At 41.9% G+C, this 25,029-nt stretch overlaps 1 protein-coding gene across 1 annotated transcript in view; it reads right to left on the bottom strand.

Annotated features, from left to right (window-relative positions):
- ATP8B4 (ATPase phospholipid transporting 8B4 (putative)) overlaps positions 1–25,029 on the bottom strand; it is a 210,387-nt gene that overhangs the window by 48,557 nt on the left and 136,801 nt on the right. The window contains 6 exon segments of the mRNA XM_090028242.1: positions 3,799–3,914; positions 7,679–7,867; positions 18,482–18,647; positions 19,529–19,572; positions 21,440–21,648; positions 24,004–24,200. Of these exon segments, the coding sequence (XP_089884368.1) occupies positions 3,799–3,914; positions 7,679–7,867; positions 18,482–18,647; positions 19,529–19,572; positions 21,440–21,648; positions 24,004–24,200 (921 nt within the window).

Here is a 25,029-nt window from a genome sequence, read left to right as displayed (position 1 = left end):
GGGCTGGGACACTGCAGGAAGTGCATGAGGGCCATGGGGGGCATGTGGGCCTTGTGGGGGGGGAAGTCCATGTGTTGTGTGCGGAGGCTGCATCCTGAGGGACAGGGGACCCCCTCCTAAGCAGCCCCACCCACACAGCTCCCCCCACATCCTGAAATCACCCCCACAAACTGCTCACCCACAAACCCAGCCACAAACCCGAAAACATCACACAAGCTCCATACCCCTCAAACATCACCCCCACAAATCCGATACCCACGCACAAACTCCCCTATCCCTCCTCCAAATTGCTTTACACTTGTAAATAAACATTGCCCAACATTGCCCAAATATATCAATAAAACATTTTCCTCTCTCTATATAGTGGCATTTCATTTTAATAGCGGAAGAACACTATCTTGGGTATTTTAATGAGAGAATTTGGGTTTCTTATCAGAGAATTCACAAATCATAAACAGGGATCACCAAGATCACTGCTGGTGAGACAAGGGGCGAGACCCGTGCAAGAGAGCCTGTCCAGGGCCAGCACTGGGGAACCAGCTGGAGGGCAGATGAGGTGACTGACCTCTTGACCATTTGGGGCCAAGAGGACATGGTTTCACAGTTCAAAGCAGGCCACCACAAGGAGCACATCTTCTAGGCAACAGCTGCCCAGATGGCAGAGTGGGGGCACCCCATCCAGGTATGGCAGGGGTACAGGCTTGAGGCTGCATGTCCAAGGGCCAGACGCTGTCAGCAGGTCCCAGCCAGGCAGAAGCCCCTACTGTCAGACTGCTACAGTGGGTAGAGGGTGCAGGGGCCAGTCTAGGTTAGGGCTGCTTCAGCAGTCCAACTGGCACAAGGGGTAGTGTGCCCAGATACCAAGTGGCTGGGCCTCAGAAGCTCCTGAGGGCAAGTAGCCCCAAGCCGCTCACCTGGGAAGCTTTTTATATTGCTGGGTCCAGCACAGGGCAGGTTTTTATACTGCTGAAGCCAGCACAGATGCTGGCCTCAGCCTCTAGCTCCCCCTGGCTGCAGATCCAGGAAGAGCTGGGCAGCATTATTTTGCCACAAGTGGCACTACTTGCGCCACACCAAAGTGCATGTCCGGGCACACATGCACCCAAGGCAAAAATCCCCAGCTCAAATATGTGCCACTTCTATTTGAGCTGCTGCACGTGCACATGGCCCTGCTGGACCTGGTCCTGGCCACAGGTGATGACCTGGTAAGGGGCCTCCAGGTTCTTGACCACTTGGGCAATAGCGATCATCGCTTGCTTGAATTCACCATCCAGCGCAGGGTGTCAAGGGCCTGCAGCAAGATGTTAGCCCTAGACTTTAGGAGGGCCAACTTCAACAAGTTGAGGAGACTAGTGGGTGAGGTGCTGGGGTCCTTGAGGGCAGGGGAACTCAGTGTCCAGGATGAGTGGTTGTTCCTTAAGGAAACGATACTCAGGACCCAAGGGGAGTCCATCCCAACAAAAAGCAAGGGAGGGCAAGAGTGCCCGAAAGTCCCCTGGCTCACCAAGGCCATCCGGGAATGCCTGCTTACCAAAAAGGCGGCGTACATCCAGTGGAAGGGGGGTGTTAACTCCTCTGCTGGGGCCTGTAGAGGGGCTGTCAGGAAAGCTAAGGCGGACAGAGCTAGGACTAGCATCCAAGATCAAGGATAATAAAAAGTCCTTTTTCAAATATATAGGGAGGATGAAGAAGGCACCGGGTAATGTGGGGCCCCTGCAAAGTACACTGGGTAATCTGGTGATTGCGCCAGAGGAGAAAGCGGAACTGTTTAACCAATTCTTCACCTCCGTTTTCTTGTGCAGGGACCGGGACTTCCCCGCTGTAATGCCAGATGGACTTAAGGGGAACACCTCCAGACCTCAGGTTGGGGAGGACCGGGTTAGAGAGCTTCTGGAGGGGCTGGATGTGTTCAAGTCAGCGGGTCCAGATGCTCTCTACACTAGGGTGTTGAGGGAGCTAGCTGGGGTTATTGCAGGGCCCTTGGCACGGCTTTACGAGTACTCGTGGTGCTCAGGCCAGGTGCCAGATGACCGGAAGATAGCTAATGTGGTCCCCATCTTCAAAAAAGGGAAGAGAGAGGACCCGGGCAACTATAGGCCCATCAGTCTTACCTCTATCCTTGGGAAACTCTTTGAGAAGATCCTCAAGGAGCACATCTGTGATGGGCCAGCTTCAGGGATGATGCTCAAGGGTAACCAGCATGGCTTCATTAGGGGCAGGTCATGTCAGACCAACCTGATTGCCTTTTATGATCAGGTCACAAAGGCAATGGATGCAGGTGTCACCGTGGATGTAGTCTTTCTAGACTTCAGCAAGGCCTTTGACACCGTCTCCCACCCCATCCTCATTAAAAAACTAGGCGACTGTGACAGTAAGATGGATTGCAGATTGGCTCAAGGGTCATACTCAGAGGGTGGTGGTGGATGGGTCATATTCAACCTGGGGGGAAGTGGCCAGCGGAGTCCCCCAGGGCTCGGTCCTTGGGCCTGCGCTGTTCAATTTCTTCATCAGCGATTTGGACAACAGGGTGAAATGCAACCTGTTTAAATTCGCTGATGATACCAAAATTTGGGGTGAGGTGAGCACACTAGTAGGGAGGGAAAGATTGCAGCAAGATCTGGAGAGGTTACGGCAGTGGGCTAACATAAACAGGATGTGTTTCAATACTGACAAGTGCAGGGTGCTGCACTTAGGCAGTAGAAACGAGCAGCACACTTATAGAATGGGAAACTCCCTTCTAGAGAGCACAGAGGCAGAAAGGGATCTTGGAGTCATTATTGACTCCAAGATGAACATGGGCCGACAATGTGAGGTTGTGGTTGGCAGGGCTAACTGGACCTTGTCGTGCATCCACAGGTGCATCTCAAGTAAAGCCAGGGAGGTGATCCTCCCCCTCTATGCGACGCTGGTCAGGCCACAGCTGGAGTACTGTGTCCAGTTCTGTGCACCCCATTTCAGGAGGGATATGGACAACATGGAGAGGGTCCAAAGGAGGGCCACCCGCATGATCCGGGGACTACAGGGCAGACCCTACATTGAAAGACTGCGGGACCTAAACCTGTTCAGCCTTCACAAGAGAAGGCTGAGGGGGGACCTGGTGACTGTCTATAAACTCACTAAGGGGGACTAGAAGGGTTTGGGGGAGACACTGTTTCCCTGGCATGACAAGGTACAATGGACACAAATTATTGGAGAGTAGGTTTAGATTAAACATCCGCAAGAACTACTTCACAGTTAGGGCGGCTAGGAGCTGGAACCAACTTCCTAGGGAAGTGGTGCTGGCTCCTACCCTGGGGATCTTTAAGAAGAGGCTTGATGCCTACCTGGCTGGACTCATTTGAGTCCATTTTTTTTCTCCCGCCCAGGCGGGGGGTCAGACTGGAAGATCTACAAGGTCCCTTCTGACCCTACTTCTATGATTCTATGATGTCTGCACGTATGGACTTGCCCAAAGGGGCCAAAGTTTCTAAAACTTTGGATCATTTTAGGATATAAAGCCTACAATGCCCTGATTCAGGAAACTGTCACCATTAAGGAATTTTTGTGGGCGATATATTTTATTGCACCAGCTGCATGGCTGGGATAGACTTAGGTAAGCTTTCAGGTACCACAGTACTGTAACCTTCCTTGGGTCTCTAGGAGAGAAGCAGACATTGCAGAGCTAAATTGCAGATGGAACAATGGCTTATGTAACAGCACTTAAACACACTTTTATCTGTAAGTGTAAAATTCATGCTTAATGTTAAGCATCTGTTTTAAGTACTTTTCTGGATCATTGTCTAAATAAAAAGTGCTTACCCCAAGATGGTCTGATGTCAAAGATGCTAATTCTTCATTGGAGGAATGAAGCCTCTCAAATAACATAGTGTCTGCTCCTTTACAGTAAAGTTTTATCTGTCCATATGGATTTCGAACTGAAAAAGGAAAGGGAACTAGAAATTTAGAATATAAACATTACATTTCTCCTTCCCCTCCTCCAAATGTTTATTTGATCTTCCAAGTACAGGTTGACGTTTTTGGACATACCAATATAAAAATAGTAATCAGTGCACAGAAACAGCCTAATTACTTGGGCTGGTGTTAAACACACCATGTATATCTCAAAAATAAAAAGAATACATCTTGATAAAAATTGTGTCAAGCTAGAGGAAACCTCAAATGTGAACTCCTAAATTTCAGAAGGATTACAAACCCCTCTAAAATCTCTGCTTCAGTTTTGCTTGCAAATCATATTTTCTTGTTCTGTATCAGCTATGCCCAAGAGTCTCATAAAAGCAGCAAGTTTTGCAAGAGTCCCAACATTTGGGGTTGAAATGTCATAATAAAAGTTTGCAAAATGTTGACACCATCTAATTTGAACCTAACTTTTAGCTCTAATTAAATCTCAAAGGCAAAATGTGAACTTTAGCCTATTTCTAAATTGACTCTAAACCAAACATTCTCAATAGATCTTTAGTTATTATTCTCCATAAAAATCTTCCTTAATTTATTTCTCAGACGCTGCACTTTTCTAATAGCACAGAAAGGATCACTGCTTTTGCATCATCTTGTGTCACTTCTATTACAATTAGGTACTATAACACAAATGTGACTTTAGAGCAAAGATCCTTGAAAAAAGCAAGATATCAAAAAATATTGAAAGGAGTACTCAGGAAGTGAGCACTGTGCAGTCTCAGGTAATCAAAACTTCTAAAATATATTTTGTGACTGCTATACATATAGTGTACATAACATACCATTCTCTACAGGGGATAAATAAAGTGGAAATACACTTTAATAAGACATCTTAGTTTGCAACTTATATATTATTTTTCAGTAAAAAGTTCAAATTCTTCTACCTTACCTATAGCTCAATTCCCAAGAAGCAGCTTCTTTTAATGGAAACTGGGAGGGCTCAAAAGAGGGTCTGGTTAATTGTTAGTGATGGCCTTTATTCTACTTCATAAAATAACTTAATTACCACCACTATGTACTTGATGTGGTTTTACAAGGCATCCTGAGCCATTCAAGAAAACTTATTTTATAAATGATCATGATGGGATGGGGCAGTCAGACTTTTATACAAAGTGAAAATTCTGTACAGAACTTGCTTATTGTTGTCATCAGCATCATTTAAGCTGATAATCAGTTAAAAAAACTCTGCTTGACTACAGAGAATTATATCTTACACAAGGTTGATATGGGGCAAGTTTCCCATTTAATCATAAGTAGAAGTGGTTCACATCAGTTAATAGTTGCAGTATGCCCCACAATACTTTGGGTATGTCTACATTGCAACTGGATGCTTCCATGTGTTTCAGTCACATATGTGAACTAGCTTTAATTCAGCTAGCTCAGGTGCCAACAGCAGTAGACATACACTGGCATTGATTTTAGCACTGATTAGCCACCTAATTTAGTAGGCCTGTGCAAAGTGGCTAGTAGTCGCTTTGGATTCGACCAATTCAGGGGACAGTGATTCAATTCCGTGATCCAAATCACTGTCCCAAATCGATATGGCTGAACCTAATTTGGAGATTCGGTCACTACCAAATCAGCTGAATCTCTGAATCAGCCCCATCCCAGCCCCATCAGTGGCTGCCCTGCCTGGTCGCAGCTCTCTGAAAAAAAATCACGGCACTCATAGGCTGCTGCCAGGTGGGAGAGCGATCCCCACTACCCCACACTGTATGGGAGGCTCTGTTATGAGCCCCCATCCCCGACCCACTCTCCCAGCCCCAGCTCCCAGCTCTCTAAAAAGAAAAGGACCCAATCACCAGCTGCTTCCAAGTAGGGGGGGGCAGTTCCCATTGTCCCATGCCACATGAGGGGCTCTGCCATGAGCCTCCTGACCCCTGCCTACTCTCCCAGTCCCCCTCCCCCCTAGGGCAGCCCCACCTAGCCCCTGCTCCCAGCCCTTTAAAAAAAAAAAAAAAAACTCTGTTCTCACCAGCTCCTGTCAAGCGGGGAGGTGATCCTTGCTGCCCCCACTGCCTTGCGCTGCATGGGGGGCTCTCCCATGAGCCCCCAGAAGTCCCAAGAGTCGCTGCAGTATCTGGTGAGTGTGGGGCTTTATTTATTTATTTATTTGTTTTTAAGAGCTGGAAGGTGGGGCTGGGGCTGGGGCAGCCATGGTGGGGGCTGGAAGAGTGGGCAGGGAATGGGGGCTCATGGCAGAGCCCCCCATGCAGCGTGGGGTGCAGCAGAGATCGCCCCCTTGCCTGGCACCAGCCTGTGAGTAGGGGCTTTTTTTAAAAGAGCCGGAAAGTGGGGCAGCCATGGGGGGGCCTGAGACAGCGGGCAGGGGTTGGAGGGTGCTCAGGGGGGACTAGGGGAGCAGGCAGGGGATGGAGCCTGGTGGAGTTCCCCCCGTGGTCCCCTCCCCTGCACCCTACTTACCAGTACGGAGTCCAGGTCCAGCTCCCTGCAGCAGCGACTAGGGACTGCCTGAATCTCCAAATCTTTCTGAATCTTTTCCGAATTGATTCAGAGAGCTTTGAATTGATTTGAACCTTGTAATTGGTCTCCTGATTTGATCTGGATTTGGAGATTCGGCCACCATCGGGGCTGAGTCAAGCTGAATCTCATCCAAATCAAATCAACACCCAAAGCTTCACACAGCCCTACTAATTAGGTGTCCGGGGTTCCAGGCAGGGTTGCATAGCCAGTATTGAAGCCATCACAGTTTCATTGCTACTGGCACCATTTAGAACTAACTCAAGTTTGTCTGTACATGTTAAAACCCACACCTGATTGTTGTGCAAATATAACCTTAAACTGTTCCTATTATATGCCCTATTTTTACACTGCCATCCTAAAGCACCACTGAACTACTACCCTGAAATGAGCTTCCATCTACTCAACATTTCTCTTAGATTTATCTGGCCAGAGAAGATATTTTTAAAATAGCATGAGGTGAAGCTGAAAACTTTGTCAGTTATAGGTCTTTCAAAAGTAGAAGAGTAGAAAACTAAAAAATAGTTTTAGAGAAACTATTGGGGAAATTATAATTCAAACATCTTGCTGTAAAAACCTCAAAACTGTTAGATCCTCTAATCCTCAGAGAGTACTAGCATACAGTAATATATTTTTCATGTTGAAATTCAAGACTTCTGTTTACTACTTTTGGTCTCCTTATGTGTTTTAACTTCCACAATGACTGGAGCATGTCACTATAACTAATGACTGAGGTATGTCACCAGCTCCACCCAGTCTAAACTAGTGTGTTCCCTCTCTCCCTTATTTCTAGTAAAAAAAAAAATCTTCAGAATTGTTCACTATGAAAAATAATCAACAGGATTGCAAGTTGTCATAGAGTTTTTCTTAGAAAATAAGTGATTTTTTAAAATTATCTTTCTTTAAAAATTGTAGACAACAGATGGCAGACAGACCAGAATGTGCTGTAGACTTCATGTAAATGCTGAACCTGGAAATGATCACAACAAATTTCTCCAGAAACATTTTGTCATTGAAATTCACTGATTCAATGAAATTGCAAACCTGTGTCAATTTCAAAGTCCCTCACAATCTATAGCAGGTTGGCAACTGATATGTAGATGGCCCAATTCTTGGGAGCAATAAACTTTGCAGCGTATTGCTGCATGTTAATGGCACATGTAGATGACCCACTGTTAACTGAATGCTTTAGATTGTAATCAATTAAAACAAAAGAAACCAAGAGAAAGGCTACATGCTGTACCTATTACAGACATCCTTTTTCTGATATTATTAAAATCTAAAAATGCCAATAGCTGGTATGTAACAAGTTGGCCCATTTCTTCCACAGTGATGGTCTCTGGGGTCCGAGACTTGAAGATAAACCCAAAATTTCTGGCAGCAGTTACTAGAGCACCTTCATCTGGCGACTGCACCTGGTAAATCAATTCACCTACAAAAAAGGAAACCAAAACTGTAAATAAGTTAGAAATTATTCATAGCATGACTTCCAGCAAATGACAAGAGGAACAGTACTGAAGAGTACTTCTTTGCTGAGGCCCTCTGCTGAATGAAGGGCTTCTGTTTTCAACTTCAGTGATCCTTAGGCAAAGGGAGAAAAAGTCAAATGAAAAATACAGATCTGTCATGAAACCCGTGAATTCTTTTCTCTGTAACTCAGCACACTGAAGGACAGCATTTGTGTCAGGATATCTTTTATAACGAGTCACTACAACATGACAATGTTGCACTAACCCTAAAAATACTTTCTGGTGCTTAATGTCAGAGAAAGACTGGGTAGCATGTCAGTTAAACATCTGCTCTTTGCCATCCAGGGTCTAAATACTGGTTCCTGAGAGGACTCTGCTGTGGATGGTAAACTACAAAAAGAATCTAGGTAAAGGTATGTGTTAAAGGAGGCCTGAGTTAATAGTAGACCTATTTCTGTTCAGTGGCTTCACATGAGAACTCACCATCAGGAAAAGATTTTTAGAGTTACAATCTAAGAAATGGCCTATTCAGATAATCAAGGAGTTCTAGGAGGGTTGTTGGTCACCATTAAGAACTTGGCACTACCATTTGAATGCAAAAATAACTTTACTCCAAGCAATGTGAAAAGTTCCTGCTGGTTAAAGTAAATATTTGGGGAATGCACTTAGCATAGCTGAACTTGCTGCCATACAAGCATCAGCTGGCCTTACATGGCCTAAGAAGTTATTGGTATTTGGGGTTGCACAGAATCCGGGCTGTATGAACCCTAAGATATTGAATATGTGAATAAGAACAATGCCTGTTTCTCAGATACAGATTCTTTATTATAGCAAAGTTTTACAATTAGCTCTTTCCAAATTGAATTTAAAGCAGCACAGTTACTTGCTAAGATGCACAGCAGGATTTTGGAAGCCCAGTACACACATTCTGCCTAAATCAAACTCTAAATAAGCATGAAATGCATCCTTATATGGTTATAAAGGGCCTCTATGAAAAGGTCAAAGATTTGTATGAAATCTAGCCAATAAACAGATAAAATTAGTAAATCACTTAGAATCAAAGTTGTCATAGCAATCTAGACAGCTTATCAGAAGCCTAGCTATGTTACAGACCTAGCTACAATCAGGTAACACAAAAACAGGGAAAAAAATTAACTCCGGATTTCAGAAACAATCTCCATGTAAACCTTAAATTGGTACAAATAGTACCTCCATTATTCCTGCAGTCCCAAGATTGCAGTACAAATGCAGAGAAAATTATTAGTTAAATGTAAATGGAAAACTAACTTTGATGCAACGATAAAAAATGGACAAGTCAACCCTATAACAGGGTCAAGGAATTCAAGAAGTCAATGCTGGAACTTACTATTCTCATTTACCTACCTAAAATCTCCATCAGATACTGATGAAATTACTTCAAATTTACTGGGAGCAAAATCTGAACCAAAGTTTCTAACAGTCTTGACTTAACCTTTATTGCACATTCCATATATTATATGTTATAATGCATGTAAAATAATTAGAATCAAGATACAAATTTAGACCAACATGTATAAGAAGTAATTATTTGCACAACAAAAATATCACCTGTACAAAATGGCTGAACTAATTTTGCTGACACCATAGAAAAAATTCTGGGGTAAAACAATGCAAGAAAAAACACAGCCCAAAATGAATTTGCCTAAGAGAGCTATGAACACAAAAAAGAGAGAGAGAGAAAGTGAGATGGCTGACATGGAAACTGAAGCTCAGCCCTGCATCATTTCCACTCATCAACAGTCACTGAATAAAAATATTGCTTTAAGCCTTAATAATAATAATAATAATAATACTTAGCACATCTGAACTCCTGCTTTAGATCTTCAGTGTCACACAAACAACTATTCTTGCACAATCAAAAAAAACAGCATTAAAAAAGGAAAATATGTCATTCTAGTAAAAGCAAAAAACGTGGCATAGAAACAAGAACACACAGTACTAAGCCTCTTATTAATTAAAAACTACAGAAACAAACTTAAAACAATCCACCTTTTATTACCAAATTCTGTCACAAGCCAGGCAAATTTGAGACCACAGTGCACTTCAAAGTGATTCATGATAAACACAGCCAATAAAGTCATAGGTTTTCTGGGGTTAGAATTGCAGGAGGCAGTTCAGAGCTATAAGAATTTCATGCAAAAATGATAAAAAATGAAGAACATATTCTGTGCTAAGGTCCTAGTGTTGTTGAAGCCATGGTAGTACAGGAAATGTGCAGGATAAGAAAAGCTTCTTTTTAGTAATAACTTTTATTGTACAAATTCCATAGTTGGGAATGATGTTAAGCCCTGGCAGGCATGCAATCAAAGGCACAATGGGATCAGATGTGTGGTCCTCACAATCACACAACCTACCATAACACATGTGCATGGCAGGAGGCATGATTGTGGGATTGAGACTGATCCCACTAAACCATATCGCAGGAGCAGGGGAAGCCTATGATCCTGATCCTGAGTTCCCCCTGCACCTGCAGATAACAAGCTCTTGCAGTTGGGAGCCCCAGTCAGCTGATGGGGCCTTCGAGTCATGTGGGTGCATCATGGTGCACTCCTGCAGCTGGGAGCCTGGATTCAGCTGACTGAAGTTCCCAGCAGTGAGGCACAGCAGAGCCTTCGACTCCAGCTGCACCCTGAAGGCTCGGAGCCCTGATCTGGTGCTGCTCCCAGCCAAGGAGGTGTATCAGAGTCAAGGGCTTTGATACACCCCTGCAGCTGACTCAAATAGGCCCCTGAAGCTAGGAGCAGCAATTAGCTGATTGGTCTTCTCAGCCTTGCGGCTACATGGGGATCAAGGGCTCCAATACACTCTGAAGACTGGGAGCCTCAATTGCCCGGGCAGACATTCAATTTATAGTATGATAGGAACCAGCCACAAAGGTATTATGCATATTTTGTTTTATCATACCATTAATTTTATTTTAATTGGTTGCATTTAATTAATTATTTTAACTGGTTAACCATCTCCTAAATATAATGTGTGCTAGACAAACATCTGGGCACTGAGGACATGCATTCTATGCTCAAAAGCTTGTCTAACACCTTTCTCAGTTATACAGTTGGTCATATTTCAAATATTTTAACATAAAAATGACTTAGAAGGAATCCCAGTGACTGCTTTGTTAGTTTAAGTTTTACACATAAAATAGGTTTAAAATGCTTAAATCAATGTTGAATGCCACACATGATTAACAAAAAACCTTTGCTAATTCAACAATGACAAACTTAAGTTATTTTGGCAATTTTCAGACTATATTAAGTTGAAAATTCAGCATTCTAAGCAATTTAAAATCCTCTCTTTTAGAGATTTTTCTTAGGAGTCTCACACTTTTTCTTGCTCTTTTAGTGTAATTATCACACACTTTAATCTTACATAGAGGCTAATCCAATAGGTGGGAGTATGGAAACATAAATCTGAAAATTATTCTTTTTATTTAATGGACAAAGGATTCACTTAATTCATGTGTATCCATCAAGCTATATCTCTGCTACAGACTTCCTCGTGCAGAGAGAAGGGGCTGGAGATGGCAACTGCAGCAGAGATTGCAAAGAATGGGGCAGGCCAGGAGGATATTCAGGAGCAACACAATGATTCAGGAAAGAGAAAGCTGGTGGGGAACAGCAGTGTGTATTTGTCTCTCAAGTTCATGGACCTGATAAAATGGGCCAAAGGATTTTTGCTGTATAAGCCTGTGCAGGACACTAGGGCTGTGCAAAGCTTTGGTCCCTGATTTGATTCGGTGGAGACCCTTTAATCTCTGCGAATCGAATCAGAACCCTCCAAATTGATTCGGAGAGATTCAGGAAGATTTGTCAATTCAGATGTAGACACAGCTTTAAATGTTTTTTCTACATACCTCAAGGTACCAGGTGGCTCATGAATGCTGCGATGGTGGGGTGGATGGAGCGTCCCACAGGAGTGCAGGGGGCTCCCCAACACACTTGGCAGCAGATCCAGAAGTAGACCAGAAGCACTTCTGGCCCCGCTGGGGAGTGCACAGGGGACCGGCCCCTGTGCCCCCTGGCATAACAACTAGTGCCTCCTGGATCTGGAGGGGCACCTGGGTTCCCCACGTGGCCAGTCATTGAGCCGGCAGGGTGCAAGGGAGCTCCTGTGCACTCCCCAGTGGACCCGTCAGTGGACTAGAAGTACTTCTGGTCCACTTTTGGGTTCACCGCTGAGCACACAGGGGGCCCCCCCCCATGCTCCTATGGGACGCTCCATCCACCCCAGCATCGCTGCATTCTCAAGCCACACCTGGTACCTCAAGGGATGTAGAAAAAACATTTAAAGCTGTGTCTATGTCCAAACCACTGATTCTCTGAATCAGCATCAAATCTTCAGATTCAGCCAAATCAAATCAGGGACAGTGATCTGAATCAACTAATCGAATCACCGTCCCCGATTCGGGATGAATCCAAATCGAATACAGCCTGTTTCACACACCCCTACAGAAGACACTGTTCCTGCAGAGTGCAGTAGGTCCAAGAATATCTATAGGCTAAAGTATGAGATCATAACTACTTATTCTCCTAATGGAAGATGGAGCACAAGACTTGTCAGGGAGAGCAGTTGCCCAATGATTTTTCATGACTCCCAGCTGACTGGACAGAAACTGGGCCTAAATTTTTAAATATGGGCCTAAATTTTAAATATGAAACTTCTTATCAACTGTTTCTAAGCTCCTGTAGAGTTCAGCTGCCAGTTCTTTGCTCCCTCCAGCTCCCAGACTATAACCAAAGTTTCTGGTAGATATACCCAGGGAGTAGCTTTTAAAAGAAATGGAAATGGCTCAATAAACAATATGCTGAGCAGTGAAGTAGACTAACTGATGCCTCACGGGATGACAGAATTTGAAAAGGACAAAAAGCTTTTCACCTCCAAATGATTAAATTCAACTTGAGTGTATCATAACTGAAAGTCATTAGCAATTGACAGAAGTTTACGAGACATATCCATAATGAGCTGATCTCAGTCCATCTCCTGATCAAACAGGGCACCACCACATTAGTAGTCTCAGCCAAGAATGAAAAGAGCATGAAGGCTAAGCTACCTTCTGCACCTGACTCTCCATTCAACATCAAGTCACACTCCCAAATGAAAACTTCAACCAGCCACCATTTACTGAGATGCACTTGTAAATGAAGACAGCTTTAAATGAATAATGGGCTTCTTTTAAACAGGACACTCCCAGGCTGCACTCCTGGGCTGATTATAAAGAAATGTATTTTAAAAGGCAGATTATAGTTTTCAAATGGATATGTATTGGTACTAACTGGATATTTACTTTCTTACCCTTCTAATTCATGTATAATTTACTCAATACCTATTGACACAAAGTCTCTGACTTTTTTTTTAGCCATACATTCTCCATCAACTCAAATGACCTCCAAATTCAGTACAAGGTTTGTTTGGGATTTTTTAAACTATGAATGAAAGATTTTATACTTTCTAAAGTTGAAAAACTACACTCTAAAGCCAAACACAGCAAGATAACTACAGGTTATGAGATTGTCTCAAAACAGATATATATAAATATCAGCAAAACTGTGTTGCTTCTGAGTAAAACACTATGATACCATCCACCTCCTTTCAAATCTTCAAGAAGTACAGTATAAAACTGAAGCAATTTGATTAGCATGGATCCAAGCTTTCTGTTTGCCATGGAAAAATGCAGATTTTCTCCTTTACAGGAGAAAAATGCAGGAAACCATGGGTTTCTCCACGCAGGCTGGCAGACTGCCAACCTACATGGGGCTGGGGGGAGTGGGACACAGGGGACAGGGGGCACCATGTGCATATGCACATGCACGTGGCAGCCAGGCAGGATAGTGGAGAGCAGCTCCTACGGCTCCCTCCAAGTAATTCTGTGAGGACAGGGAGGCACAGGTGATGTGTGGGGAGTGTAGGGGGGGGCATGTACCCCCCAGATTTCTGTGCTTACAGAGGGGAGCAGGACTGCAGCTGGGCTGGACCAGCTCTGGGCAGGAGCTGCCTCTGTGGCCCAGCAGGCAGGACCCCATGACTGTCAAGGTGAGGCACCCTCTGCCCACCTGGTAGCAGCAGGGGCATACCTATTTGTGTACTCTGCACCACCACTGTCACCACATACCATCTTGGCAGCCACAGCAGTGCATCGCTGCCTCCTGTGTATCCTTTGGGCTGCAGAGAAGGCTCCTGCCTGGAGCTGATCTGGCCTGGCTGCAGCCCCATGCCCTGCTGTGGAAACAGAAATCTGGGGAAGGTGCATGCCCCACCATTCCCCTGATGTGTCACCTGTGCCCCCTGACCGCCCCCCCGTATTGCCCACAGGGGAATGGAGGCGGAGGCCAGTGGGTCGAGAGTGAGAGGCAATAGCAGGGCTGGGGGGCTGTGGGGCAGGAGTGAATAGTACTGGCAAGGCCAGGGAGCTGTGGGTTGGGAGTGAAGGGCACTGGTAGGGCTGGGGGGGCTGGGGTTCAGGAGTGAGGGGTAGCGGCAGGGGCAGGGCACCAGCATATCAGGACTGCTCAGCTCCACAAAGCAACAGGGAGGACAACCATAGCTGGATCTTCATCCTAGTGAGTGAACAGGTCAGGGAGCTCTCTGATTCTCCATGATAAAAAAACTAAAATTCAATGTCAAAATATATACATATTTAGTACTGTCACTGGTAGGTGTTGTAGGGCTTAGGCCCCTTCTTGGTCACTGCCTTGTTTCCCAGTGACATCAGGGTGAGATCCGGGTTCAGCACCACCATGGTAGATTGGGTGCTGCTTCTACTCGCCTGCTATGTCTTTGATGCTCCTTTTGATCCTCTTTTGGGAGGCAGTTCCCTGTAGGTGGCCTGAGGGGACTTCAACCCTGGGTTTATTTGTGGGGCTCCAACCTCCCCTTTATCCCACCCCTTACCACGTCCACAGCCTAAGCAGACACTGCTCACCACAGGTCTTGCCCTGGATGATCTCACCTCATCCACGCCACCCGCCTCTAAGGATTGGGCCTTCCTGGCTGTCAGTCTTCCTGAGTCTGTCCCTTGTTTCTGGGCTGGCTCCTGAGTAACTAAACCTGTCCCATCTAGGGTTAACTGCAACTGAGGAAACGTAACTGAAAATGGTCAGCGTCTGCTGATGGGCTCCTGGGATTCCATGTCCCTTGGTTACTTGGAGACTCATCCATCCCTTCTATCCTAGTATGCATGGGAATGGGCAGCCTTCCTGTGCACAGCTGCTGTTGGCCCTCCCAGTGCAACTTCCCTGAGGCCCAGCTGACCTGTGGCTGGGCTATCCTGGTCCCACCAGCCAGCATTGTTTGCTCTCCCTGCCCAGGGGTCTGTGATCCTCTGTGCCTCTATCACTGCGGCCCTGCCCGGGGGTGTGAGCAGTCCCTTGGGGCCATCGCCTGCCATGATGCCTGAGCTTCTGATCAGAGCTCCACTGTTCCCTGCGGCATCCCGTGGGGCTTGCTTGCCCCTATCTCCTCCTGGGGCTTATGATCTCCGCCTTGCTTGTCTGGGTCCTCTGGTAGGCACCTGGCCTCTTCCCCTGGCCTCCAGGGCTAATACTCCCTGACTCCACAGAGCCCGCCTCTTTGCCAGTGTTCCTCTTTCCTTTCCCTGGCACAGGCTTAGCTGTGTCCTCAGCTGTTTCTTGAAGAGCCCACACTTTGCTGATGCCACACCCCCTTCCTCCACTGATTTGCAGGCTCAGGCAGCTCCAGTAGTGCCAAGCCTGCCCCAGTGTCTCTTCCCAGCTGCCACCCATTGTCTGAGTATTGGGGAACATCGGGGGGGGAGGGTCTGTGGTGTGTCAAGGGGGCTTTTGCCTCCCCTCTCACAAGTATTTATTTTGTTATAATGATTGAGGCATCAGTAGCCTTTCAAATTGCTTTAAAATTGTGTGTGTGTGTGTATGTATGTGTGTGTGTATATGTGTGTATATATATATATATATATATATATATAAAAAATAGGTATCAGTTGAACACAATGTTTTATTGAGATATATAGGCATTTCACTTTAATCATGGATTTGGGGTTTTTAAATCAGAGAACTTGGGATCTTTAAATAGAGAAAACCAGGATCCCTGGGAAGCAAGAAATTCTCCTTTACAGTAAACCTTGGATACAGTAAAACTTGGATACAAGTTTTAAATTCAAACACCAGTCGTTTCAGTGTTAAATACTCTAGTCAAGTCTAGTCAAGTCAGTCCTGAGGCCGCGCTGAAACCTTTGGGGCACCCTAGATGCTGAAACAACTCTTCTAGGTTAGATGAATTGCTTTGAATCATTGGTGATTCTTCAGGCAGAGTGACCTGGCAGCACCCATCTCCTCTCTAGATATGGATGGCTGTTCGGTCACAGGGATCTCATCCATCTTGTTTTTAGTCCTGCTGGGTGTCCACATACCCTCCTCACCAATGCTAGCCCAGGCAGGGGCACCAGTTTAGTCACTGACAACCCAACCATGGAATCAGCTGTCCTGGTTTATATGGTACCAGAGAGCATATCAAATGAGGCCTGACCTGACAGGAGTGTTAAATACTAGACAAGACTTATTAGACACTTGTAAAAGAAGTGTTAATATGTGCTACTTATCAGACAAGTAATTCACTGATAGCAGTCTCATTCAGTTTCTCCTGGGAGAGCTGCTGCTCTCCCTGGAGAAACCAGAGTGTACAGATGTTCAGGCACTTTCTATCAGAGTAAAAACAGCTGTTCCAATAACCAGGGTTAAATAACTTCTGGGAGAGTTTCTTCTGGGACAGCAAATATGCTATCTGCTTCTTTCAGAAGAGAACATCATCTTCCAGTATTCCTTCCTCCTGCACCTTCCCCCCACTTCAAAGGAGACTGTACACCACTTGCTGGACTCTGCTGCTTCAGCAAGGAGCAGAACACTCCTCCTTCACAATCCCCACTTTATGCTGCACAGAAACATAAGCTGACCATGGGCAGTCTGGGTCACCAGTCAGGACTGTCCCTATGCACTGGTTCCATCTGTTGCCAGGCAGACTAACAGAGCCTGCAGAGCACACCAAGATGTGTGCACAGGACCCCAGCTGCACAATGTTAGCACTGCAAGCTCTCCACTCTTCAGGGCCTCAGCATTCAAATGTCTGTGCATGTGGCTTTGGGTAAGATTATCTACAAAAAGAACAAACTGGGAGAAGTCTCCCAAATTCTTTGAATGTGTGCATACAGCATTCTAAACATCTCTTCCCAGAATCCTGTCCTCTAGGACTGTGACTGACCTGTGCAATGGTAAGTCATCTCACATTATATGCATATACACTTACACTTACATGTATGACCAGCTCTAAAGTACCTGCTACAAAAGGAAAATATCTAAATTTAATGCAACTAACACAAAATGAATATATTACAGAACAAATGAATTAAGTGAAGATTAACAGTTTTTTTTCAAGCCTCCATTCCTGGACACTTTCAAAAACAGAAAGCGTTTTTAACTCACATGCCTAACTTCAAACCTAAAGTCCCGTCCTACTGAAATTAGGCCCATATACCTTGCTGATTAATATTTTTGCTGCCACCACACTATTCACTCTGCTTGTGTGTTATACACCCCATTTCTCACTTTGTCTGTCTTCTCTGTGCCAATGATATACTTCAGTCATCTAATACATTTTGTTCATAGAGGAGGTAGCAATATGGGGTGCATAATAAAAATTTGTCCTGAAAAATGGACTGTGTGCCATAGCTTGCCACATACTCCCACACTGGTACCTTGAAGGATTTTTTTTTACAAGAAGGAAAACCTATAAATGAGAAATATTCTTTCTATGACACACACATCCAACACTATACAACATTTTCTCATTATGGATTTAATGTTTGTAACAGTATGGAGACTAAAATATTGCCAATACTACTTGGCCTGGAAATATTTGCAACTTGTTCTCTCACAGGTGGAATATATAGCCCATCCAAAATATGTACTAAATGTTCTGCTGGGCATAATTACTGACTGGAAATAAAAATAATTTTATTCAGTACACTAGAAAGATAAAGTTAACATCTCTTTCCTTTCTCTTAAGGGAGGATTTAAGAAAGACAAAAATGTAATGGAGATCTATCTTTCCTTTCATTTCACACCTGAAGTTATGTGCCCTTTCACTTACCCTTGCAATATTGCCTGAACTAAATTAGAGTCCAGCAGTAAAACAAGCAAGACAGCACAACTGGCATATGCCCCTGCTGTGCTCAGAAGACATTGTATTCATATGAGAATCAGACAACTTCAAGTACGGAAGAGTATTTTTATGTGAAGAATGTGCAGATGAGCTTTTCAATCAATTATGTGTACACATAATTAATCTATGCAAGTGTGATTGCTTGATTTGGCTCAGGGATACCTATTTGTGTACTGAATTACAAAGTTTTAAGGGTGCAATGACTGCACACACATCACCAAGGCTTGTACTCAATTCACCTTTCGCTTTGAAAACGTGATCCAAACTTGCATTTTTAAATTAGGCAAGTCCTATAGAAATCAAATAGTTAACTGTAATAAAAGAGTTTCTAAATCTTTTCAGTACTTTACCTGAATTTTTTTCTTCAGGCATGACAGTATGGCAGAGGGAAAGCAACCTAAAGAATTCATGTACTGTTCGATCTCTTAGTTGAATAGATTCAATCAGGCTGTGATCATAAAACTGAAACTTGCTATCTGCTAGAGGATTAAATGAAAAATCCACAGGCACAGTCTTCTGCAAGAGACAAAAAGTCATGCAATTTTCAAAAAAGGATTTTAAGTAAATTAATTCTAGCTGCATATTTGAGTATTAAAAGACTGTTCAATAATCAAACAAGCTAACATTTATGTAGTGCATTTATATGTGAGAAGCTTGCCTTTTTAATTAAGTTTCCTATCTACTGCGCTAGTTTGATGGGGAAATATTGTTAAAAAACTTGGATTGGAAACATTTGTCATTTTCATCAGCAGACGTTGGGACGGTATATTTTCAGGCTCTACAGGAACAGGAAAACTTATCATCATGCAATATTCTGACTGCAGTGCTGCATTCTACTTGATAGATTCAAAACTGATCAAGGGTTTGCTATTCTGTTACCTTGTAAAGAGTAAATAAATCCTAATAATACTGACAGCCTAATTATTTCTTCTTTTAGCTGAAGGAGAAGTTCAGAAGTATGCTTCCTTTTAGGTTTCCTTTCCACTTTTTGTTTATTTAATAGTAATTTTTTTTCTTTTATGGAAATATGTGACATCAAAAGACCATGCAGTTTAGAATCTGTCAAGATCTTAGGGCAGCTCAAAAGTAATGAGGTGAAAAACTAGCCAGTTGTTTGGTGTGTTCACAGTAGGATTATTTCCTTTTACATCCAAAGTGTGTATCTAGGGGCTTATATTGAACTACACTGAAATAATCATTACAAATGTAGACAAGCCCTGAGAAGGAAAAGATTTGTATTTTCAGTCTTGTCCATTTTTTATTTAGAGTTATTCTAAAGAATATTTAAAATAGAATAGAAAATTAATGACAACTTCTATTGGTGATAGGATTTTAAAAATGAAATAAAAATAAACTAGAGTACATCATAAGGTTTAAAAATTTGGTCATATCTATACCTCATTAATTTCTGTTTTCCGGCCCAGCTCATCATATACATCACCTATAAAAAAAATTTAAAAATATGAATTCAGTTTCAATTCTACATTTTTACAAAATACATGTTTTTGATTTTTAAACTATGGATGTAGACTAAAAAGAGGAAACATTCATTTCAACAACAAATAAATAACAGAAAATACTAAAAGGGATTTCAGAGGTCTACTTAAATAGTTGAGAAACTACATAATTTTTGTGGGTTGGTAGTAGCATAAATAGCAAATTCCACAGGTACTTCCTGGATGTGCTACAGCAGCCCAGCCCCTTGATGCTGATAGGCAGAGAGGATCCAGCAAGGGGAGGAGGGAAGAAGACGTGACCACCACCTCATCTGCTGACTGCCCTTCATGTGGCCCCAGTGCTGACTGGCAGACAAGCCCTGGTTGGGGGAGGAGAGACAAGGGGGCAGCTGCCATCTTGCCTGATGCTCTTCATGCCTCCCTGCCAGCCGGCACCTCCTCCCCACCCCAGGCAAGCTGAAAGTCTGGGCTGCTGCAGCAGCAGTGAGGACTAGTGCCTCCCACTGGGAAGCCAACATTTTATATTAATTTTTTTTTTTAAGTTTACATTACACACAACCCCAGATTTCGCAGTTTCCATGAAATCCATGGAATTGAGTAGACCCTTACAGTCAACATTTTCATAAATTGTTTCAGTTTAAGTCTGTAATGCCACTGTATTTTTTCTCTCCAGCTATGGCATATAATCTTGTGCCAAAGCAAAATTCTGCAAACCTAGATATATGTAAATAACTTTATCTGCATGACTAAAGCCATTTGTTACATAGTTGCAGAACTGAGCAATAAAGTTTTATGCAGAGTTCTTTAGATTTAATTGAGGGTCAATAATATAATATTCACTTGCTCCAAAACTAATCTTTGTATTATATTATCACCTAACATTTCCTAGGTTTTACTAAATGGTATGCCTGGAATAGAGCAAACAGTAGTTATTTAATCATTGTAAAGTGTTATGTTAGACAGCCTGCAAGTTTTTAAAAAATGACCTGGTGTAAAAAGAACTGGTCTTTTTATACCATGTAATATATAAGTTTACAAGTCTAAAACTCATGTAATACATGGATCACCTTTTGTCTCAATTTATTAAACGTCTTTTAAGTCCATATTTAGACAGCACAGTACAATAACACATTCACCTCTGAAGATCTGGTTTCTAATCTTGAATTATAGTATACATGAAAAGAAGTTAGGTAGTTTCAGGGTGGACTATGGGATATCAACCAAAATTCAAGTGTTGCATGACGGGCACTTGGAATATCAAATATGAGATCTGAGGCAGATCACAATTTTATTAGTAAAGATATGGGAAAACTGGGTCAGCATCTCCCTTGTGCTAATCAATCAATCAGTCACTTTCATGACATCAGGCTACTTTAAAACAATTACATTTAAAAAGACTTTTCAGCCTGTGAAAGGAAGGCAATAAATATTCATTAAAAAATTATTCAATTCTTCAGAAGGGTGCCATAAATCATTGGTGACATGTGAACTGAATTTATATACATTTATTTTAATGTTTATGCATTATATTTCTTCTCTTAGTTTTAAGATAGCTAGTTTTGTTATCTCTATTCTTCAACTCAGTAACAAATCCTTAATTTAAAAAGATGAAAAGGCACCATTATACCCATATTTGCATTATTTTTAGAGGCAAATAATACGTCTCCTCTCTTCTCTCTCTAACAAAGACTGATCCAAAATTAACTGAAGAGAACAGGAATTTATGCTCTTTTCACAAAACTCTATGTGAAGTTTATAAAATAATTTCTAGGTCATTTTTAAATGAGCTAAGCTCAAAATCAGAATCTGAAATAAATTACACTGGCAAAAGACTAGTAAGCAATAACTTACCATATGTTTTCCCATTAATAGAGCATTTGTTAAAAGTCATTATGTTCTGAGTGAGCGTCCCAGTTTTATCTGAGAAAACATATTCAATTTGTCCCAGTTCTTCATTAAGTGTTGTAGTTCGAACCTCAGCAGGGGTATCATTTTTGGCATAATACATTTTACGATCCCAGTTTATGAAGTAGCTATGCCCAAGCCGAATAACTTCCACACTTTTAAAACAGACACACAAAAACACTCTTCAGAATTTAAAGTCTTTCAAATGAAAATCAATCATACTCAGAACTTAAATAAAATTAGTTTTCAGATTTCAGTGAATGAAACTGCGCATATTGTACATAATATGCCCCAAATAATCTCAAACTTCAGATCATCTGTGGAAAGAAAGTGTGTGATAAGAATACTGCTTTATTTAAAGTTTACATAAACTTTATCGTGTTTTGTCATGTTACAAAGCAACTTGATATACTGTAATCAAATAAGAACAGAATAGAAACTTGTACTTCCAATATGTCAAGTCTTTTCAGGTTACGACTTTTGTATAGTGTTATCTTGTCTACTGCTGTGCTCTGCTGAATGGAGTTCTACAGCTTTTCAAGTGTTCACAGTTTCCCTCTTCTGTACGGACAAATAAGTTATTCCTCTGCATTCAAGTATAGGTCTGATTTTTTTTAGAATAGATCTTATAATCTTTATCTCAAAAACATTTAGATGTGGTTAGCTAACAACAGTGCTTGTCATTATACAGGTAACATTCTATTAGAGTTATGCCATGAATCTTTGGTGTGCACTATCACCAATAATATAACCTACTTACATGCCCTAAAAAGAGATTATGCACTTTAGTTCAATCCTAAAATACCCTGGAACAGAAGATGGCATACAGCTGAGAAGAAGGCAGGGGTGGCTCTAAATCATCTTTTTACCTCCCCTAATCCTAAACTGGTCATGGGTCAAAAACTGGGACTCACTGGATGTTAGCCTCCTCTAAAGGTTGCACTGGCTTATAAAGGTGTTTTGTATCCTCTAAACTCCAAAACATGAACTTTTTATGTATTAAACCACAGAAAAGCAGTCACAAAAAAGCACTTGTTTTGTTCACAAACAAAAAGCATTCTTTTGTAACCCGACTGAAAAGGCCAACTTGGATGAGTTGCCCACATGACCAATATCACCACAAGTGGTACTACTGGTCATATGGACTCATAAACATTCTGACAAAGCTCACTGAAGAAAACAGGAAGGTTTAAACGGTTAAGGCTCAAAATGTACCTGGATGGTGAACAATCAGAAAATGCATGCAATGTACTTCTCCCTCCTGGATAACAGTAATTTATTTGGGATGATTTTAAAGTGTACATTTTAATTTCATGTACAATTGTAGCTCTTAGATCTTTAAAAAGAGCTCTGCGTTACAAGACTTTTCACTTAAGCAGTTTGGTCGGGGGGGTTGTTTGTTTTTACAAAAAACAGATGCAGGCACAGGTTATACTGTCGTGTTTACTGTCTACATAGAACATAAAAGGAAAGCCATGAAAACTTGTGGTTAGGAACTAGTTTTGCTTCAGACTTTGTAACTGGATATAAGTTTTAAAAGATCCTGTGATGCTGAAGAATGAAAGGTAACAAATACATTTTGTTGCACTCCTCGTTTTAATAAGCTTGTTTGAATTTTGACCCTACCAAATATGACAATTCTCCTTTAACTTCATCATTGTTTATACCGTTATAAAAAACAAGATTAATTTCATGAGTGACAAAGATTTTAGCAGCTCAAGCGTATAAATACTACTCTTAATCCAGCTGTCAAACTGCACCTGGAAATGCCATATCACTTATTTTTCAATTTCAAAAAAATGGTTTTGAAGGAACCAGAAAGTTATTTTGGACTATTTTACTAAACATTTCCCCTAAATATCACCTAACTTCATTGTCAAAATTATCAAATATAAAAATAACAGTTTTGTGAATAAAAACCGAAAATATGGCTAGCCATCATTCAATATACATTATGAATGTTATATTCCACATTTTTCAACTTTACAAGGCACTGTGATAAAATACAAAGACTGAATAAACATGGACATTAGTAAACATTACTTAAATAGTAAGACCCTCTCATTTATCTTTTCAGCACAAGACCAAAATAATTTTTCTACATAAAGCTCCAATTTAAGTAGAAGAAATTACATATGGAATACCAAGGATGTTCTAAGAAAAAGATGAAAAATAAAATTATCACAACAAACAAAGGACGCAGTGAAACAAAAGGTCAGACACAGGGAATGACAGAGACGTCCATCACTGTTTACTTGTCAGCTATTGGAGAATGAAGAAAGGAGGAAACAAATGAGTTAACATAATTCAACAAAAATGAAAAGGAAGGGAGGGAAAGAAGGAAGGAGGTGCTAGAATCCATTTTAAAGCCACGTCTTCATAATCAGGGTTAAATAAAGTACACAGCAGATCAAATTTCTAAAAGAACTGATCAAACTGTTATGATTACAATTGCAATTATGAAAAGAAGTTGATAGGATGCTTTATAAACTTATAATTTCTCATCTTACCTTACATATAAGGAAATAGGTACTACCGTATTGAGTATGATAATGTATGACCAAAACGTTAGAAATCCTGAAAAAACAGAACTGTTCACCACTTCTTTCCAATAAAGGTACATTCTGAAACGGGCCCCAACCTGATGTTCCCAAATTGAATTTCCTATTGCCAGAATGATTCCCATACATACCAGAAACCCAAAGATCTGAAATGAGAATAGCAAAAACAGTTATGCTTTTCAAAATACCCATTTTTTCCCCAGTCATATGGATCTGTAGAAAAGATTAAAACAAACCCATACATTTATATTTCATCTTCATATAAATACCTGTATTGCCTAGTCAAAGTAAATCAGTACTTAAAATCCAAAACAGAACTATCCAAAAAAAAAGAGAGTACTTTCACCTCTAATGGCCTAGGAAAAAAAAAATCAGTTTACTTTCAACTAGAGTCCATATTCCCCAGGGCTCCTTCATGGGTTTACAGCAGACAGTCAGGCCTACACAGAAGTGTATTTGCAAGATGAGATGCAAGGAGCCTCTTTCCCCAACTTTTCTGTGGTATGTATTTATGAAATATTGCAGTTACTGAATCCTAGATTCTAAGGGGAGACCATGTCCCAAGTTCCCTTTGCACTGGTCCATAGGCAGAGCAGAGGTGGGGGAAGGAGGAGAGAGGATAAAGATCCATCACATAAAATAGTTATAACCATACACATACTACCATAATTCTACTAGGTGATATTTTCTTCCTCCCTAGGGTGATTCAGTTCTATTCTACCACATCCCATGCGCTGTGACCTAAAGGTCCAGTCCAGTCTTGAGTAATGACTTCCAGAGCTGGTGCAACATCAGTATAATCCCATATTATGAATAAATTCTAAATATACGCTGTTACAGGAGTTGGTGAGAAGGTATTTTTTATTGGTGTGGAAGGTAAACTTACCAGAATCATTCTTTGAAAAGTTTAGTTTAAATTGTATTAGTTTAAGTCATGGATAAAAGATTAATTTTAATTGTATGAGGGTACAGAAC

Source organism: Crocodylus siamensis, chromosome 15 (assembly GCF_052110815.1).
Source record: "Crocodylus siamensis isolate JL-2025a chromosome 15, ASM5211081v1, whole genome shotgun sequence".
Lineage (NCBI taxonomy): Eukaryota > Metazoa > Chordata > Crocodylia > Crocodylidae > Crocodylus > Crocodylus siamensis.
This window is presented reverse-complemented; position numbering and strand designations above follow the sequence as displayed.